This window comes from Thalia democratica, chromosome 1, assembly GCF_965202585.1.
Source record: "Thalia democratica chromosome 1, ktThaDemo2.hap1.1, whole genome shotgun sequence".
NCBI lineage: Eukaryota > Metazoa > Chordata > Thaliacea > Salpida > Salpidae > Thalia > Thalia democratica.
In genome coordinates this window covers 57075587-57096732 of record NC_139165.1, presented here as the reverse complement: position 1 = coordinate 57096732, position 21146 = coordinate 57075587, and the positions used below count along the sequence as shown (strand labels likewise).

Genomic DNA, 21146 nt, shown 5'->3' with positions numbered 1-21146 from the left:
CGAATGCCAAATGTTTGATATACCAATGGAACAGTTAATAACCGTATATTTTTTTAACTTGAAATGTCAAGCTAGAGTGGAGTTTTTGTAAATAACTGTAACACTTGGATCCACAAATGAAACGCCTGGCTTAAACAATACGTAATATTAAAAAAATAAGGTGAAAAGATACTATTTTGCAGAAAACTAGTACATCGATTAGCATATTAATGCTTAAACTTTAACACAAAATAAATAAGTTTCAGATAACTAAAATAGAGTTTATCCATAATAAAAATTTTAACCTATGTATTCAATTATAGTTAACGATTACCTCTTTATTTATTTTCTTTAACTTAGAAATGATCATAAAGTTTATTTCTCAAATAATTTTAGCTACTAATGGTTTGACTGATTAAAGTTTTTAATAAATTTTTGTGCAGGAAAAAGTATTTTCGTTATTGTGTTTGAAAATATTGTTGTTCTGTTTTACTTACTTTGTAATAAATTCAAAATTACAACAATAAATCATATTTATAAAATCCCAGTTGAAAATATTAAGAAAAGTAAAACAGCTAATCTATGGTAGTATGTTTTAAATAACTTATTAACTTTAATACTTACGGTATTATTATATGAATTACCGAAAACTTCTAGGGGTTGTGATATCAAAAATAGTTTTTCTATAGCATACTTGTGTTCAAGTTATAAATATTTAGGTAAACATTTATTTAGGGTTCGTGCGCGATTTTTTTTTGTTTTTTAGTATGATTTAGCCTGATATTATTTTAAAGTAAGAAAAATCCCTTTTGGAAGTCATTTGGGGTATCGGGGGGTCTTAAAAAGTAAATAAACAAAATAAAAATGTTCACAAAGACTACTTTTAAAGAAAATAAAAACTTAACAAAGTTATTAAACTTTATTTATCAACCATTTATCATTGAAATAAGTTTTTCCCATAACTTTTTACATAATGCTATCACTTAACTAACTCAGGGTTCGTGCGCGAAATTTTTTTCATTTAGCCTGACATTTTTTCAAAGTAAGGAAAATCCCCTTTAGAAGTCATTTTAGGTATTGAGAAGTCTTGATTAGTACTATTGTAGTCTCAGACTTCAACCAGTTTTATCTCAATTATATTTTGAGCTTTAAAAATCTGCAAAAAACAACTCATAGCTTAGTCACAACTCAATAAAATAAGACTAAATTGTAAAAAAAGGTGATTTAGCCCTGACGTACCCTGCAAACTTTTTCTACGTCTTTTGAGATAAATACCTCAAATTTAAAAAAAATGTTCCTTGAAGTATTAAGAAAATTCTGATGGTTTAAAACTTTGAAAAATAAAAAAAAAACTAAAGAAAAAATACAGTTTTTTTTTTGTTATAAATTTATTATTTTCTCAATATTTTAAAATTTGTTCTGACAGAATTTCTTAAGTATTGCAAGGAAAATTTCCTAAAAGTTTGAGGTATTTATCTTAAAAAACGTAGGAGAGAGATTTTTAGTGATTTCTAGTTATTCGCGGTTTTAGTTTCTGCCTCCCATAAGTATCCTTTATAGTCTCCGAATTCGACCTGCTATATCTCAAAAAATGTTTTAAGCTTTTAAAATCTGTAAAAAGCAACTTGTAGTTTAGTTAAAACTATATAAAATAAGACTAAATTGTGAAAAAGGTGTCCATATACCTATAATTTAAAAAGTATTTTGTATTAAGCTTCTAAATTATAAATTAAAACAGTTAAACTAACTAAGCTCTGAAAAACATAGCTGATGTATACAAATTAAAAAAAACAGCTAAGTTGTTGGATTAAACTTTAATGTTTAAACTGTATTTTTTAATGAAACTTCATAATTATGACGTATATAGTCTACTCAAAAGAAAACAATAAAAATTCTTAAAATTATTTTAGAGATTCAACAAAACGTTTAAAGCTATTGTTTTTACAAATAATGACTGATTTTGCCTTTAATAACAAGATTTATATTTATAGACAATTTCACACCTTAATAAGATTTACTCAAGAAAAATATAAATAATTCTCTTTTTTTTTCAGTTCAGAAGCTTTCAAGTAATTGAAATGAAATAAACTGGATTTCAAAAATTTTCAAGCAAAAAAACTGATGATTTGCAATTTTTATCAAAAAAACTGAATTAGCCTGATGCGCACAAACCATGTTTATAATTATTTTCTTGTTTATTTTAAACTTTTCTAATTAGCCTTTTATATTTATTGAAGTGATAATTTTACAAATAAATAATAACTGAATATTTTTCAAAAAAAAAAACACCAATGTAAAAAATAACTTGTAGTAGTGATGGTATAAATAGAAATCCATGTGAAAAATAAGTTATTTTAAATACACTATTTACTAGACAAATAATTGTGTTAAGCATAAAATACTAAACTTAAATGCTTAAAATAAATTCACTTTTAAAATAAAATTTTTACAATCTACTTATTTATCAAACGTTTATATTTTGTAAAAGTTCTATTTTTTTTTTAACTATTACAAAATCAAAAGACTTAAAAATTTATACGTATTACAAAACTTTTAACGCCATAGATTTGTTTAAAAAACAAAAGAAATATATCTAATAAAAATTTCCAGTTTACATTTTTCATCTGCGACGATAAGCCCTGGAAATTCTCCAAGAGTTTGGTTCCTCATATCTATTGTAGAGTGGCTCTAACCTCATGTTTTTCTTTTGTTTGCTTAGCTTAGTAGGGTCACCAGTTTTAAAAAATTTAGGAGCAAACTCTACAAGCCAACGGGCATCTACAGCAGTTACATCGCGCATGTACTCCTTGGTAGTTAAAACAAGCTCATGGTACACTACCCACTCAGGCTGTCTGTGAAAAAGTGAGCTGCTTGGATGAACATAAACTATCTGCTGATCTAATAACGTCCTATACCCTTCCTGTGGATCCTTTTTAGCTGCATTACGAAAGTAACCACTACAGATTGCTTTTTGAACCTTTGCAGTATTTTTATTACCAGCACTAATAATATCAAGCTTGTGACGATCCATAATGCCAAGCATTTGTTTTCTTACATCCTGTGCTCTTTTTAAAGTTCTTGCCTGAACGAAATTCTCAAAACACCAGTAGTTGCTAAACTTATTATTCTTCCAAGAATTATAAACAGATAAAAGTGTGAGCAAATCTCCTTCACTCTGATGAAATTTAGCTTTTTTCTGATCAGCCACTGCTTGTTTTTCTTTTGGACGATAAAAAACATTTGGTTGGGACAACATGGACACTATTGTCACTATTTCATCACTGCACCCTAAATGAACAGACATGATAAGCATTTTTGACAACATAGGTTCTAGGGGAAACTCAGCCATTCTACGACCAAGTCTTGTCAGCAAACCTTCATCATCAAGCGCACTTATATGATACAATTGTTCCATAGCAGTAACTAATGTCTGCATTGGTGGTTTATCCATAAAGTCAAATGATATTAAATCATTTATTCCCATTGCTTTTAAATTTAATACAGTTGAAGTAAGGTTAGTTCTTTGCAGCTCAGGTACAGGAGTTTCTAACATTTCATCTCTAAAAGCTCTTTCAGTGTACAGTCTGTAGCATTTTCCAGGTCCAGTTCTGCCTGCTCTTCCTGAGCGTTGAGTAGCTTGAGCTTGACTAATTGGAGTTACTACTAGTTGATCAATTCCATTTTTACTGTTGTACACTTTTTGTTTGACAAAACCTGGATCAACAACATAATAAATACCATCTATAGTCAACGAAGTTTCAGCTATGTTTGTTGCGATCACAACTTTTCTACTGCCAGGAGGCGCAGGTTCAAATATTTTTGTTTGCATTTCTGAAGGAAGTGCAGAATAAACAGGCAAGATAATCAATTCAGGTGCTCCTGATCCAAGGTTTTTCATTCTTTCAAAGAGTATTTCACAAGAAGTATCAATCTCTTCTTGACCAGTTAGAAACAAGAGTATATCACCTGGAGGCTCTGTTAGGTGAATTTGCATTACTGTGACCAATGACGCATCTAAATAATCTTGTTCAGGTTCTTTGGCATACATAACTTCAACAGGAAAAGCCCTACCAGGAATGGTAAAGATTGGAGCTTCATTAAAATACTCAGAAAACTTAGCAGCATTTAAAGTTGCAGATGTTACAATTAACTTCAACTCTGGTCGTTTACAAATAGCTTTTTTAAGTAATCCAAACAAAACATCAGTATTAATTGTACGTTCATGAGCTTCATCAAGCATAATCACAGAATATTGAGATAAATCAAAATCAACCAAGCATTCACGAAGCATCATACCTTCTGTCATGTACTTGATTTTAGTTTCTTGACTAGTACGATCTTCAAAACGGATAGAATACCCAACCTCTTGACCAATATTACAGCCAAATTCTTCAGCAACACGAGTAGCAACAGACATTGCAGCAACACGACGTGGTTGGGTGCAGCCAATTTTACCTTTCAATGTGTACCCTTCTTCAGCTAAATATTGAGTTATTTGAGTTGTTTTTCCAGAACCTGTTTCTCCAATTACAATTAAAATTTGGTTTTCCTCAACTGCTTCTAAAAGCTCCTTTTTAAGCTTGTAAATTGGTAAGCTATTTCTTTGTTCTAATATAGACAAATTAGTCTTCTTTCCAAGTGAGGCTTTATGACCACCAAAAACATGTTTTTTCCACTCAGGCTGCTCACTATTAAGAGAGTTTGATTTTTTTGCTTCAGATTGATTACCAGTTCTATCTAATTCAGGCAAAGGGTCATTCCATGACTTTCCCATTGGCTTTGCTTTTCCCTCTTGTTCTGCTTCTCTCTGTTTTTGTTTTTCTTCTCTGCGTTCTTTAGCAAGAGCTCCCTGCATCATTGCTGCTTTAGTTAGAGACCCATCAGGATTTTTCACTATCTTAACTGGCTCCAAGTCTAAAATTTGTCTTGCCTGGCCATTTAAAAATGGTGGATCTTCATCAACAAGGTCAATTTCTAAATCTTCATCGTCACTATCAACTCTTGGCAAAAGACCTGTTTCAGTATCAAAATCTGGTCTCTCAGTTGGAGCAAGGCAGCCAGCTGCTTCCATTTGTCTAATCTCAAAGAGTTCATGATCTGAAATTTTTGTAGTCTTTTTAATAAGATTTGAGGTATGCATCTCTAAATAATCTGTACTAAAGTCACCTGGCATGTCAGGATTTTGACCAAACACAGATGTTGATGGATTATTTTTAACTTCTACTCTACCTTTGTTACGAGAGGGGTTAAGATCTTCACCAGTATTTTGATCAACATCCTTAAGAGTTAGACTAATCTTTAATTGTGGTCTACCATCTTTAGTAATATTACTTATTGTAAGAACTTTAACTTTAACTTTTTGTCTTACACTAACTACTTCAGACACTTCATGTACTCTTCCTTCTTGCTTTAATTCTGAAATATGTACCAAACCTTCAAGTCGCCTAGAAAAGTCCATAAGTTGAACAAAACAACCGAAATTCATTAACTTTGTTACAATACCTTCATAAATTGAACCTTCTTCTGGGTTCTCTAAAAGTTTCTGCTTTTTTTTGTACATGATTCTGTCATTTCTATCATAAGAATTTTTTCTCCTGTCTGGTGATTGTGAATACCTATTACTTTTTCTGTAATGAGGAGACCTAGATCTTTTTTGCCTTTTATATTTCTTATTTATTGGTGATCTAGACCTATGATGTTTGGAACGCTTTTTTGGAGACCTTGACCTGTGACGTCTAGAGCTTTCATTTCTAACCTTTTCTTTTTCAGGTAAAAGTGACTGTTGATCAGATTCCTTTGTTGACTTTATAAAACCTTCTAACTGATCCATCATGTCATTTGTAGCTTTATCTTCAAGAAGTCTATCATTTTCATTATCAATACTGTTTAGTAATAAATTAGCCTTTTCTACATTATCAGGCTGACAAAGAGCAGGAAAGTTCTTCTTGTTATTTTTTTCTATTTTTTCTTCTTTGGAAACGTGTACTTTTTTCCCTTTATTTGGCTTTTTCTTTTTCATTCTTCTAACAAGTGAATGAAGATTTTGAGTAAACGAATCTGCCCAATTAGCATCATTATTTCTTAACTTTTCTCTAAATCGAGTGAGATTGTGCTTATAAGCCAAATGAATAACATATTTTGCCAGAACCTCATCATTAACGTTTATGTGATTGTTTAGTTCTGTACAAACTTTAGAAATAAGTTCTATTTCTTCTAATTTTTTCAAGTCATCCATTTTTAATATTCAAATTTATTAATTTAGCTATAAAATAGATAAAATACACTCTAAAATAACCAAATATAATACATAGATACTTTTAAAAATAAATGTATTATTTTGTTTTTTTACTAAAAAAAAACTACTTATAAGTACCTTGTTAAACTTAAAAACTAGTTAATTAATTAATGATAGTTTAGTTTAAAAATCAATAAAATAAAAATACTGAAATTAAGAAAATATTAAGAATTTTTAACAAAAATAAGTTTAATAAACATAACTTAAATGAAGTAAAAAGGTTGATTATGCCAATTCGATCATCAGACCACAAGTTTCGGTAGACTGAGACCGGTTTCGTCCTTATTAGGACTCATCAGTCAGTTAAATTTGAGCTTGTCTCACGGCAAACGAAAGTCCGGACTTGTTCTGCAGACTTTCGCCGATTTTGTTGATTAAATGAAGTAATATTTACAAAAAAATTACAACTTAGATTTTTTAGAGCATGTTTTTAATCTATAATTACTGTCAATAGCTTTTTTGTGATAGGTTTTAAAAATGTCAAGACTAACAAAGTCAAACTTAAATAAATATTATTTAAGTAAAGATGTTTGAATATATGTAGTTGCTTAGCGCTCTGGTATACATAGAACTTTTCCATTAGTAATCTACTATGCACAAAAGTTTAAGAGTTAAAAGTTAGGCAACTTTTTGTCTTTCCTTTGTTCTACTTTTAACAGGGGTTTGATAGGATAAGGATTAACACTCTTTGAGGCAAAAAAGCCAGCCTGAATGACCAAAAACTAGCCTGAGTTCATCAAGCAAGCCTGAGTTTTTTTAAATTTAAAGAAAATCAACTTAAGCAAAACACTGAAAAAAAAACTCTGAATCAAGCTTAAATATTTAAAAATAACAGCAAAAGGTCTTAATAAAAAAAAGACAATTTTAAAGAAAACTATAAATAAATAAAATTAGACTAGTCTCAGTTTTCCATAAAAAAGACAAACAAGCCCAATTTTTTTCAAAAATGTTCAAACTAGCCTGCTTTGGCCTGATTATTATTTTTTAAACTAATCTGAGTTTTCCTGAGTAGTCGTTTTAGTTTGCACCTCCCATAAGTAACCTATTGTTGACTCTAAATTTGACCGGCTATATCTTAAAAGTTAGTTTGAATTTTTTAAATCTTTAAAAAGCATCTTGTACATGGTTGCCACTGATCAAGCTGAGTAAAATTTCCTGACTTTTCCTGACTTTTCTAAATCAAACTCTAATATTAAATTTATTCTAAAATACATAATCAAACACTTGAAACTATATAAAGCTTTTAATCTAATTTTAATATAGGTTAAAAACAACAGTTTTTTGCTGAATTCTATCATCAAACTTCCTTTACAACACTTAAACCTTCTGTGTATGATTGATGTTTGTAATAAACAGCTCTATCAGCAAAATACTTGTATTATTACCTTATAAACACAGCTTGTCAGAAAAAAGACACAATTTTTTAGAATATTCCAGCATAAACGTATCTAAATAAACGAAACAACATATAAGGAGCTTTTACAACTCAAACCTTAAAACAATAACAAACTTTTACAGTTAAAACAATAAAGAACTTAATCAAATACTGTTTTTTTAAATGTATGTACTAAAATTTAATTTTTCCGTCTTTTTTTTAGCACTTTAACCTCTTCATCTAATAAAGATATGGTTTCCTTCATCTGAACTGCATTTTGCTTCATTTTCTTGGCAGTTAAAATCATTTGCCTCATTTTACTTTAATTGCTCTCATCTGCTGCCCCTACACCTGATGAAGAGAATCTTTTCTCTAAATCAAGCCACAACTTGTGGGCTTCATTTCTTTTCTTTTGGCACTCATTTATTTTCATTTTCATATATAAAATATTTACTCTTATCATTTAGTATAAAATTTGTAACAAATAAATATACTCTTATTTACTTTAAAAACTTAAGTTATTCTACAAAAAATACAAATAATAAGTAAACTTAATCTTGGCTCTTACCTCTCTTATAACTTATTTTATAAATTTAAACAACTTTGAAAAAATTATAAAGAGGTAAAGTATACACATTAACTTGTTACATAAAATACTAAACTAACTGCTTAGTTATAAAGAATTCAATTATTTACTTATACAAAATACACTTTGGTTCGAAAATTATGCTAGACATACTTTTGTGTATATATCACAGTTTCACTATGGAAAAGTCCTTGCTACAGATCATCAATACTAAAAAGCTTACAAAATCTGCTTGTTCAAGTAGGGTACTTGTTCAATATGTAAAATTTTTGTAAAGGATATTTTAGTAATTTAGATCAGATGAAAGCATTGTGAATAAAATTAAATACTTTTGTAAATATCTAGGAAAATTTTGGAATTTTTTTTCAACTTTAAAGGACTTTTAATTAATTTTTACCATTTGAAGGCTTTGGAAAACAAGGAATTTTGTAAATTTAAACTGACAAAATCAGACTTTTTTTTTTTATTTCACAAAATTTCCTGACTTTTGTCATTTAAAAAATTTTTTCCTGACTTTTCCTGACCAAGTGGCAACCCTGCTTGTAGCTTAGTAAAAACTATACAAAATAAGATCAAATTGTGAAAAAAGTTCTTTACCCCCCTATGCCCTTAAGGTAAAAACTATGTTAAATATTATTAAGGGCATAGGGGGTTTACACCCTTTTTTGGTTTTTGATCTTATTTTATAAGTTTTTACTAAGCTACAAGATGCTTTTTAAAGATTTAAAAAATTCAAATTAATTTTTGAGATATAGCCGGTCAAATTTAGAGTCAACAATAGGTTACTTATGGGAGGCGCAAACTAAAACAGCAAATAATTAGAAATCACTAAAAATCTATCTCCTCCTACGTTTTTTGGTATAACTACCTCAAATTTTCAGGAATTGTTTCTTGCAATATTTAAAAAATTCTGTTGGAACAAAATTTTCTAAATATATTAAGGAACATTTCCTGAAAATTTAAGGTAGTTATACCAAAAAACGTAGGAGAAGATAGATTTTTAGTGAAATAGTCTATTTTTGCCGTTTAAGTTTGCGCCTCCCATAAGGAACCTATTGTTGCCTCCAACTTTGACCGGCTATATCTCAAAATTTTTTTTGAATTTTTAAAATCTATAAAAAGCATCTTGTAGCTTAGTAAAAACTATATAAAATAAGATCAAAAACCAAAAATGGGTGTTACCCCCCTATGCCCTTAAGACATTAAAAAGACACTGCTAGTTAAACTACTTGATATGTGTTTTTTGTTCAAGAATTTTTGATGATGACAAATTTTATTTATTTAGTTGATGACAGTTGCCATGCAAAGATTCGTAAACTTAAGCTGACTTTTTAATATTTTGATGAATTAAGCCTGACTTTTACATTCCTCTTAGGTACTGTTTCAAGTACTCACTTCCAGTTAAATATTCATTCTGAGTACGCATATTTTGACAAGTATGCAGTTTTTTATCAGTACACATTTTTAAACAAAAATAAAAACTTTCTCTTAGGTTTCTTTTTTATTTAGACTAGTAATTTTTAGCTACAAACTTTCTATTGAGTAGCTGCTGTGTTCAGAATGTGTACTTTGGGAAAAGTAATAAACTGTAATAATAAATTGTTAAATTGTAAAAATAAATATTAAAAATTAATTCAATAATTTTTTAATAAAATAGGTAACAAAAACTGTTCAAATAGGGTGTTAGTTAAACATGTTTCTAAAAAATTTTTACAATTTTAGTCTGACTTTAAAGGATTTAATGTTAATTTTTTACTATTTTAAGGCTTTAAAATTTAATGAACTTTGTAAATAAGAACTGACAAATTCTGCCATTTTAACTTAAAAATATGGACTTTTGGTCATTTTGACCCCAAAAAAAAACTGACTTAGCCTGACCCATGGCAACCCTGTTGATAGATTTTTCAAGTCAAATCAAAGTTTTACTACTTTACAAGTAAATTATCAAAAACTCAAGGGTTTTAGTGATTTTTGTTCAAAATTTCTCTAACTCTAGGTTTTTTTTAGTTTTTGTAGGCTAAATTGTCATATTACAGGAATCTAGGTTTTTTAGCAACCCTATCTACTGTGTATACACAGGGTTGCCAAATGCTTTTGGCAAATTTTCTCCAGGTTTTTAAAAATATACATTTTTGGGTCTATTTTTAGTTTTAAGTTAAGTTTATGGTAAAAAACTGTGTATAAAAGTATAAAAACATTGAAAAGATATTGTAAAATTACTTTAAATGTGTTTTTTTAATAAAATAAATTTTTGATGATAACAAATTATTTATATCTATATGATAGATGTTTTGTGTCAAATTGAAATTTTACCTATTACATATAAAAACTGTTTAAAATTCTAGGTTTTTTTTTATTTCTCAAATTCCAGGTATTTTGGCAACCCTGATAAACAGCAAAAAGCTGTAAAAAAAATACTTTTTTTTATTTTATAATTTTTTAATGTGAACTTTTTAATTTTTGAAAAAAACTTCTAACAAAACTTATTTAACAAAACCTTATAACACCATTGGTAAACTATGAAAAAAATTGAATTCTTTTCACTAAGATTCTGTTTTTGTATGTTTTTTGTTTGACTGTTTATCTCAACTTTAAGGACTTAAGGGCATAGATTGGGGTAAAACACTGTTTTCACAATTTTATTTATTATAAATAGTTTTACTAAGCTACAAGATGTTTTTTACAGATTTTAAAAGTTCAAAACTTTTTTTGAGATATAGCCAGTCAAATTCAGAGGCAACAATAGGTTCCTTATGGGAAGCACAAACTAAAACTGCAAAAATAGACTATTTCACTAAAAATCTATCTTCACCTATGTTTTTTGAGACAACTACTTTTAATGTTTAAGAAATGCTCCTTGCAATATTTAGAAAATTCTGTAGCAATAAATTAATAAAAATAAATAAATAGTTTTCAATAGTTTTAATGTTATATAATTTTAATTATCTAAAATTTTGTTCTGACAGAACTTTTTAAATATTGCAAGGAACATTTTCTGAAAGTTTGAGGTATTTATCTAAAAAAACACAGGAGAAGATAGATTTTTAGTGATTTCTATTTATTTCTGTTTTAGTTTGCACCTTCCATAAAGAGCCTAATGTTGCCATCGACTTTGACCGGCTATACCTCAAAAAAATTTTTGAGTTTTAAAAATCTGTAAAAAGCATCTTGTACCTTAGTCAAAACTATATAAAATAAGATCATATTGTGAAAAAAGTGTTTTATCCCCCCTATGCCCATAATTGTTTGACTTCTGCAAAAATCCTTTAAATTATCAAACATCAACTGGCATAACTTTTGTTGTTAACAGAATTTATAATTTTATTAGAAGCTTTAATTGCACTAAGATCTTGGCTTTTTATTTTCTTAGTTTAAAAGAAAAAATCATAATTTTTTTTTATGTCAAGTTGCTGGTCCACTGTTGTGATAGGTATTTTTTTACCTTATTTTTACAGAATAGTTCAAGTTGTAAAATCTTTAAATGATAATTTATAGCTTACTTTACTTTTGTTAAAATATTATTAAAACATATACTTTACTATGCACATTAAAGTCCTTCTTTTTTCCACCTGCCAACCACTGCTTTAAAGAATGCTTTAACCTCCAAACAAAAAAGTAGTTAATTAATGTTTTCAAATAAGGGAAGTTACTGAGTAAAATATTACCACTTTATACATCTTAAATACTTGACTTTTTATTCTTTATTTCTTTTACCAGGGTTGCCACTCTTTGTGTCATAAAACTGCCCTGAGTTGAACTGATTATTTTTTCAGATCATTTTTTTTAAGCTTCTTCAAACTAAAGTTACCCTTAAGTTTAGAAGCACCTACTTTACTTAGTAAATTTATTGTTTTCATAAATAAAAATGGTAAGAACCATTAAAAAAATCAGTCACAGTCTTATACAACCACTTTGAAGAGATCTTTCCTTTATTAAAAAACAAACATTTTCAATTCTGTAGAAAACAAAAAAATATACTAGCAGCTAGAGAAAATTAAGTACCCTAAATTAAATATTTGGTTTTACACACGAATCGGGGCACACGCTTTTTAGCATTATTTGCAGGAACTTTTTTTCTAATTTATAAGATTATGCAATATACATTTACTAACAGGTCTAAATTTCTGTGTTTTCAAAAAGTAAAGACGTCGTAAGGTACGCACTTTGAGAGATACGCACCCGCGTAAGGTACGGAGACGGACTATTGAAAAAACTTTTTTAACTCTTCATAATTGGTTTGAGATACTTATTAAATACTCAACATTTAAAAACTTTTTGCAAGTACTATCAGAGACGAAGACAAGCTCTTTAAAGTAAAGATAGAAAACTGTAACTACTAGTGACATTTCAACTACGTTTGACACTTATATTATATCAAAACTTTATCGTCAAATAAATAGATGTTATTACTTTCATTAAACATGTATTTTATTAAAAGCAAATAAAAAAAAAATTGATAATAAGTTTAAATTAGTTTAAGATAAGAATTTTTTTTATTTATCAGTAGACAAAAATGGAAATATTTAGAGAAATGAAACTCTAAAATTTATCAAACTTGAATAAAATATAATAAATTTTTAAGTTTAAACTACAGACCATTTTTTAAATAAATAAACAACTTATATAAATTTTCAAATTTGATTCATCAGTTTTTGACAGAAAAAAACCTTGATTAAAACAGTACAAGTTTAACTAAACAACTGTAATACAACAACTGATCTAATATAGAAACACAAGTTTATTTAACATTAGTATTTTAAAAACTAACACAAAATGAGTTTAGTTGTTGTTTTTTTGTTTTTACACAGTTAAGGTTTTCCAATTTTAACCACTGAATCGTAAAACAAGTGAAATTAAACAATAATATATAGCATAAATTGTTTAGAATTATTTTAATAGGTTTAACATATGTTTTAAACCAGTAAACAGTAAACTTAAACATATTTAACTGTACATCTGTATCAAGACTTCAGTCGGGGTACACATGCCTAACTGTAATCAAACAATATATACACCTATTTGGGCACGACTGTTTTTTTAACTCTTATTTGATTTCAATGTTGTTAGAAAAATTTTGGTATACATTTAGTTTGTAATTTACTAAGTAAATATAGTATTCAGAATTTTTGTTTGTGTTATCCGTTAAAGATTAAAAAAAAAATTATTATATCGTAATATAGGGGTGGGCAACGTACAGCCCGCGAGCTGAATCCGGCCCGCAGAGTGAAAATGACCGGCCCCCGACCGTTTTTTAAACTTAATTGGAATCCGGCCCCAAATGAAAATGACCGACCCGCGACCGCGAGCGAAGTGACAGGCCCGAAAAGGGTGTAACAAATTTATTAACAATATATTAACTTAATTAGTAACAATATAATATTACAATATAATAACAATATAACAAATTTTTTATATAAATATGTGTCTTATTTTTACAAAACAAAATTATAAGAATCTCACTTTAAAAAAATGCTAAAAAAATATTTTATAATTTAATGTGTACTAATAACTACACTATTTTATCCTAATATTTTTTGTTGTTCTAACTTTTTAAGCGTTTTATATCGTTAGGTAAACAATATTATAAAGTACAAGCTTCAGCCGAATTTCTAAGCTAAGTAAAAAACTAACAAACAATCTTAAATATAAATCTTTATTTATTTCAAAATGAACTAACACTTGTATCAGAAAATTAGCCTCAAAAATACTTTAACTTTTTTGTTTAAAAACAGCTTCTGTCCATAAATACTTGTTTTGGAAACTTAAGATTACATTTTAAGCGTAACTACTATATTGACTGACTTGACTTTAGCAAAACATAATATTTATTCTAAAGTAGTTAAAAAACTAAAAGTAGTATGAAAGTAGCTTGAAAGCTTAAAAGTAAAATTGAAAGTTTTATTTTATTATTAAGCACATACATACTGTGTGTAATAGTTTTTTTTAATATGTTTAAACTATTTATCGAAGTTTTAGTTTAAATAAACAAGAAATTTTACGCATGCATAAACTTTTAGAAAAAATAAAACAAGTTAATCTAATTTTATTGTTATATAAAGCAAAAAATAGCAATCTCTGTAGTGGCTTTTTTTTAATACACGTTTTTAATATTGTAAACATCAATTTTTTACTTTTGTTTCGTATATAAAAACAAAACTAAAAAGAGCGTAGCAGTCGCCTCTTAATTGCCATGAAACGGCTTTTTATAGCTAAGCTTTACTTAAATAATCATATTTAAGAAAATAATTTCGAAATTTCCAGGTTTAACTTTTAAGAAATGTTCAAATATTTTAAAACTAATTTGACTTGAAACTATTTTAATATTTTTAAAACCTTAATTGTATTAAAACGATCTAATATTTTTGTTAAAATTAATTTTCGGCAAACAAAGCAAACGAAAAAAGAAACAAAATTAAACATAAACTTTGAGTAGTAACTTCCTTTAAAAATATAGTATATTTGTTATACTTAATTAGTTTTAATTATTAATTTCAAGTTGTTTTTATATTTTTTTAAAAAAATGGTCTGTAGTTTAAGCTTAAAAAGTTATTTAAACTTAGTTAAAACTTAAAAAGTTTGATAAATTTTAGAGTTTAATTTATTTTGAATAGTTGCATTCTGATTTTTATCTACTGATAATAAAAATTAATTTTCTTTTTAAAACAGTTCTAGTACAAGTTTGACTAAACGTTGGTTTCACTAAATATATAACTAAACTTTTTTTTTTTAATTTATTTGGTTTAAGTCAATTACATGTTTCATAAAAATAACGATAAAATTTTGATATAATAAAAATGTCAAACGTAGTTGAAATGTTACTAGTAGTTACAGTTTTCTATCTTTGCTTCTAAGAGCTTGTCTTCGTCTCTGATAATACCTGCAAAAAGTTTTTAAATGTTAAGTCTTTAATAAGTATCTCAAACCAATTATGAAGAGTTAAAAAAGTTTTTTTAATAGTCGTACCTCTCAAAGTGCGTACCTTACGACATCTTTACATTTTGAAATCACAGAAATTTGGACCTGTTAGTAAATGTATATTGCATATCTTATAAAATAGTAAAAAAGTTCCTGCAAATAATGCTAAAAAGCGTGTGCCCCGATTCGTGTGTAAAACCAAATATTTTTAGCAAAATTTAAAATAAAACTAAAATCAAATATTAAAATTAAATTTTGCTAAAAATATTTAATTTACGTACTTAATTTTCTCTAGTTGCTAGTATATTGTTTTGTTTTCTACAGAATTGAAAATGTTTGTTTTTTAATAAACGAAAGATCTCTTCAAAGTGGTTGTATAAGACTGTGACTGATTTTTTTAATGGTTCCTACCATTTTTATTTATGTTTATCTAAAATTCAATCCTGTCTGGTCTTTAAAATCAAAAGAGGAAGACTACCTTCATCCCATTTTAATTTATTGTTTTCAGAGAAACTTTTTAACAATATATTCAACTTTTTAAATAAGCAGAGCTAATACAAATTTATAGAATATAACTGTCATATAGTTATTTGTCTTAACTAAAAAATATTGCTCAACTTATTGAAGTATAAAGAGCTTATTTAAATAGATAAAGTAAATTTAAATTAATTAACATTGTTATCTACAGTTTACTATTTTATTTTACTTGAAGAGATCGCAATTTTTGTCACCGAAACCTGGTTGTAAATAAAATATCTAATTTGCACATCTTTATTTATATCAAATAATTGTTAAAAGTTATCATTAAAAAAAAATCAATAAAAACTAAAAATTAAATTATAAAAGAAAAAAAGGTACTGTCCGAGGGTAAAGGTTAGCGGTAACAGTAACAATAAAAAATAAAAGGTTACACGCACGAATCGGGGCATACATTACTCAACATTATTTGCAGGAACTTTTTCCTATTTTGTGTGATATTCAATATATATTTACTACCATGTATAAATTTCTACAACGTTCTTTAAAAAAAGTAAAGACATCGGTAAGGTTTGCACTTTAAGAGGTACGCACCCGCGTAAGGTACGCACTACGCATTAGTTTTTTGTAATTAATTTTTTTTTTAATACTTTTTAATATCGGTTTTACGAAACTTATTCAAAACTAAATATTTATAAGCTACTTACAGGTGTTATCAGAGACGAAGACCAGCTCTTAAAAGCAAAAATAGAAAGCTGTAATTAGTAGTGACATTTAAACTACGTTTGAAATTTTAACCTTTTTATGAAATCTTATATTTGACTAAAACTAAATAATAACAAAAAAATAATTATGTTTAAAATAAGTTTAGTTAAACCAAAGTTTGATTAAACCTATACTAGAACTTTTTTAAGTAAAAGATTTATTTTTATCAGTAGATAAAAATAAGAATACAACTATTTTAAAGAAATAAAACTCTAAAACTTAAATTATATAGAATATTTTTTTAAGTTTAAACTATAGATCTTTTTGTTTCTAAAAAAAAAATAAGCTAATTAAATTTAATTTTTAAATTTGAATCATAAATTTTTGTCAATAAAAAGCCTAATCGTAGCGGTACAAGATTAAACGAAACATCTATATTAAAAAACTAATCAAAAATAGAACACAAGTTTAATTAACAAAATTATATTTTAAAATAACACAAAATATGAGTTTAGTTATTGTTTTTTGTTTTTACACAGTTTAGGTTTTACCAATTTAACCACTGAGTCATAAAATAAGTGAAGTGAACTAATAAAAAAAATAATATGTATAGCATAAATATTTAGAAATTTGTTGTTGTGTTCTTTTAAATGTTAACAATGTAAATCAAAGAAAATATCAGCGAAAATTATTATACGATGCCGAACTCCAAAGTCTGGATTTTTGTTAGCTGAGAGACAAGCTCAAGTTAACATAAAGTCTTGTTGTACCATTTTAATCTTTAGACTATATTAATCCCAACTAATACAGTATAAGAATAAGTTAGTTTTTTAAATATCTAACTGCACTAAAAATGATTAAAAAGTGTAATAGTAAACGAGTATGGAATATATTTAGTTTAAATAAACAGGTTAGTCTACAATTAGGTAATGATTTTTACTTAACTACTAGTTTAAATATATGCTCTAAACCAGTCAAGGTTAAGCTTGAACCTATTTAATTGTACATCTGTATCAAGACTCCAGTCGGGGCACAAATAATTTACTGTTATCAAAGCAGACAATATATACACCTATTTGGGCACGACTGTTTTTTATAATTCATAATATTATAATTTTGAATATTGTTAGAAAAGTTTTTGTGTACACATTTTTTTACAACTTTCTAAGTAAATATACTATTCAGAATTTTCCTTTAATTTTGTTTCTTTTTTCGTTTGTTTTATTTGTTGAAGATTAAATTAAAAAACAATTTTTTTCACTAGATTGTAAAAGGTTGTAAAAGCATGTTGTTTACGACTCGACAACAAAAGGTTTTTTATTACACCAGGTCTCTAAACCAAATTTTTTGAGCGTTTTATATTGTTTGATAAACAATAATACAAAACATAAGCTTCAGCCAGTGGTGGTATTTTGGTCAGGGGGTGTGCAAATTTTTTTCTCAAAAAACTCCCCTATTTTAAGACTTTTGCAATTAGCTATAAAAAGATCTTTTTATAAGTAATATAATTGAAATAAATTCATTAAGTAAAACTAATTCGAAGTAAATGTTTTATAAAATACTTATATATTACAAAATTAAACAAATAAAAATAAGTAAAATTTTCATTAAAATTACTTAAACTTGTATCAATGTAAACTTACTGAATAAAAATTATTTTTACTACTTACTGTAAACTTTATACCTTTAAAAATGAATATATTTAATATAACGAAAGTATCTGTTGTATTTACGAAAAAAATATCAATCTCTTTAATATACAATACAAGAGTGATAACAACACCTCATTGCACATGATATATTACACAAAGTATTTTTTTAGTAAACGAAAGTGAAATGTTATAAATAGAATAGATTGCTTGCTTATTTAATGTAAGCTAGGTATCAATGTTAAAAATTTAAATCAGAATTATAACAAAATTAAAGCAATGTGAACTTAGCTTGTTGCTTTTTTTATTTTATTTTATTGAAATACAATTCAAAAATTGTCAAAAAAGAAACATTAAAAGAAAAATTTAGAACACAAGACACAATGAAAAACAGTTTAATGGTAAGTTTGAAGCGTTAGACTTAATGACAGTAAAGCTGAATATCTAAAGAACAAGAAAAAAACATAAAAAATATCTTCTAAAAGAGTTAATAATAAACAAAAGTTTTTAGATTTTGAAAAATATTGAATAGCAAGTAAGTTGAAAAATAATACAAAAGCGAAATTTTTATATAAAATAGCTAAATGTTTTCGAAGATAGTAACAAAATAAAAAGTAATTTAAGTCAGACAAAGCATAGAATTTGTAAAACAAGCTACAGGTGGTAAGGTTTAATAATAAAAAACATTTATCTGAAACATGTCATATTTATCAAACGCTAAATTAGTTACAGAGAAAAACCTATGTTTGTCCTAAACAAAAACTTAAATGCTTATTTTTAACCTTTGTAATGAAAATGTATCCTTATGTCTTTTTTGTTTATAAATAAACTCATAACTTGTCTCTACCAATAGAAATAACACTTAGGGAGTTTAATCTAGACTGACCCATGGTATTTTGCAAATACGTTTTTATTCTCTTTAAAGATGAAAATGTCCTTTCAGCTTCAGTTGAACTTAAAAAATTGTACTTCATTTCATATTTGTGCTCAGTGATGCTCAGTGATGCTTTAAATATACATCAGTAAAAACTGGTGTATATTTAAAGGAAAATTAGTTCACGTTTGGCAAGACACCCCAACACCAAAAAATTGCAAAAAATGCTAATCGAGTTAAGTTAACGCTCGTGTAGTTTAGGGGGTGTCTTGCCAAACGTGAACTAATTTTCTTTTAAATATACACCAGTATCTAAAATATCTAAACTTTACATCCAATTATTTTCCTTATCTTTAAAGCTAACTAAGAATTTTTTTAAATTCTAGAGAACGCTCTTTTGCCTTTAATTAATAAAAATCCATTAGATTGGGTTTTGAATTTTTGAGTGGGGCCCCTTAGAAAAAATTATTTTCTTGAATTTTTACTCTAACGGATGTTTTAGCCAAAAAATATTATTACTTAAAAACTTTTATTTCTTAAACATTCTAGTTTGCTGTTTTCTCAAGGGTTGAGGATTTTTTTGTTCCAAATTTCTAATATTTTAATAATATATACAAATATTCCCGAATGTAAATTTCAAAAACCTTCAATTTTCTACCAATCACTGATGGAAAAAAAAAATTTTTACTTATTTTAGTACATTTAGTTATGACTATTTTAAATGGTTATAACTTTTTTTTTATCTAAACTTTTTTATGTAAGACATGACCCATGTACGTATAACTAAAATTATCATTATTTGAACATTAAATCCCTCATAAAAGAAACAAATAATACTATAAAAATTAGTTATAAAAAAAAAGTTTAATATTTTCTCCTATAACTATATTGTTTCAAATGTATACATTTTAATATTGTACAAAAACCTTAATACCTTTAGTAGAAAATTATGTACAAATTGCTTGTTTTAAACATAATACATAAGTTGTAAAAAAAAAAATTATAATTAGTTACTGGGCTTACTTACTTACACAATGGAAACATCTGCATATAGTTAATTATGTACAGTGTTACAATAATAACTCACTAAATCCAAGTACTTATGAAACTTTTAAAAAGTTAACCAGTTTTGTTTTTCGTGAAGTTGTAATTTAAGATAAAAAAAACCACTGCTAGAATGCTAATCGGATCTTTTTCGTATTTTAAAGCCAAACCAGTAAAAACTATAATTGGTTTTTTAACTATCGACCGATTTACTTATAATGTTACTTATACGCGCGATGATGGTTATTATCTGACTCCTAGCGCGTTATAAATAGTATCGGTGATGTTATTTAAATGTTTAGATATGACTTAGCTAAGTTGTTTAGCTAAGTCGACTAAATGAATTGCGAACTAAACTTAGACTATCTTTTAAGCTTAGTTTAATTAAATAGTTAGATTGTTAGAATGCTTAACTAATTGTATATAAGAAATCGAGTCTAGAAACACAAAGCTGTATTAAAATGAATATAAACTGCGATGACATGATAACAAAATATACAAATAAGCTACTCCAATTCACAAGTTAATATAAAAAACAGTCACCTTCGTACAAGAAGTCGAACACAATCTTTTTAAAACGATATGTTGTTAATACAAGGTAAAAACTAGACTCCCCAAGAAACTCGCGTTTTACTCAACTAAAGCATTTTTTTGAGAGGAAAGGAAGAAAGAACAGCGCAAGTTGTTACAGTTTCAAAACGTTGCCGAGGGAATTAAAACGAAAAATAAAGCATTTTTACCGTAAAAAAAATAAATTATAGTTTTGATCGGCGGGCCACATTTACATGCTTGCGGGCCGCAGATTTTTCTTTCGCGGGCCGCATTCAATTTAAAACATGCTAGCGGGCCGTAAATTCATCCATTGTGGGCCGCAGTTTGCCGACCCCTGCTCTAACTTCTTCATATAATGATATTTAACACTTAGAATCTAAATTTAAAACAAAAAACATATTGTTTTAAAATTGGTTTATAGTGGTAGCGAGTTTAATAAAAATGTTAACCTTTTTAAACTGAAAACTAAGCTAACTTTAACATTTTTATTCAAATCAAATTACCATTATATTTTCAAAAACGACTAAATAAACTTGTTTTAGTAGTAAATTAAGTAAAGTTTAAACTTTTACTGATAACAGTTTAAAGTATTTTCAAAAGTTTTGGTACTTTCTAAATTTAGTTGTAGTATAAAACAATTTGTTTTGATTTTTTTAGTAATCAAATAATTTTGAAAAAAATTTAGTTTATCAGGC

General features: G+C 27.0%; 1 protein-coding gene across 1 annotated transcript; it reads right to left on the bottom strand.

Moving 5' to 3' along the window:
* Positions 1-2298: 2298 nt before the first annotated feature.
* LOC145843946 (ATP-dependent RNA helicase DHX8-like) lies at positions 2299-6232 on the bottom strand. Its single transcript, XM_082951232.1, has one exon. It carries the CDS (start codon positions 6212-6214, stop codon positions 2600-2602), a length of 3615 nt encoding a protein of 1204 aa, XP_082807358.1. The 5' UTR covers positions 6215-6232; the 3' UTR covers positions 2299-2599.
* Positions 6233-21146: the final 14914 nt, after the last annotated feature.

Excerpts from the sequence above, each read along its gene's own strand:
- LOC145843946 (XM_082951232.1), bottom strand. The coding sequence starts at position 6,214 with ATGGATGACTTGAAAAAATTAGAAGAAATAGAACTTATTTCTAAAGTT.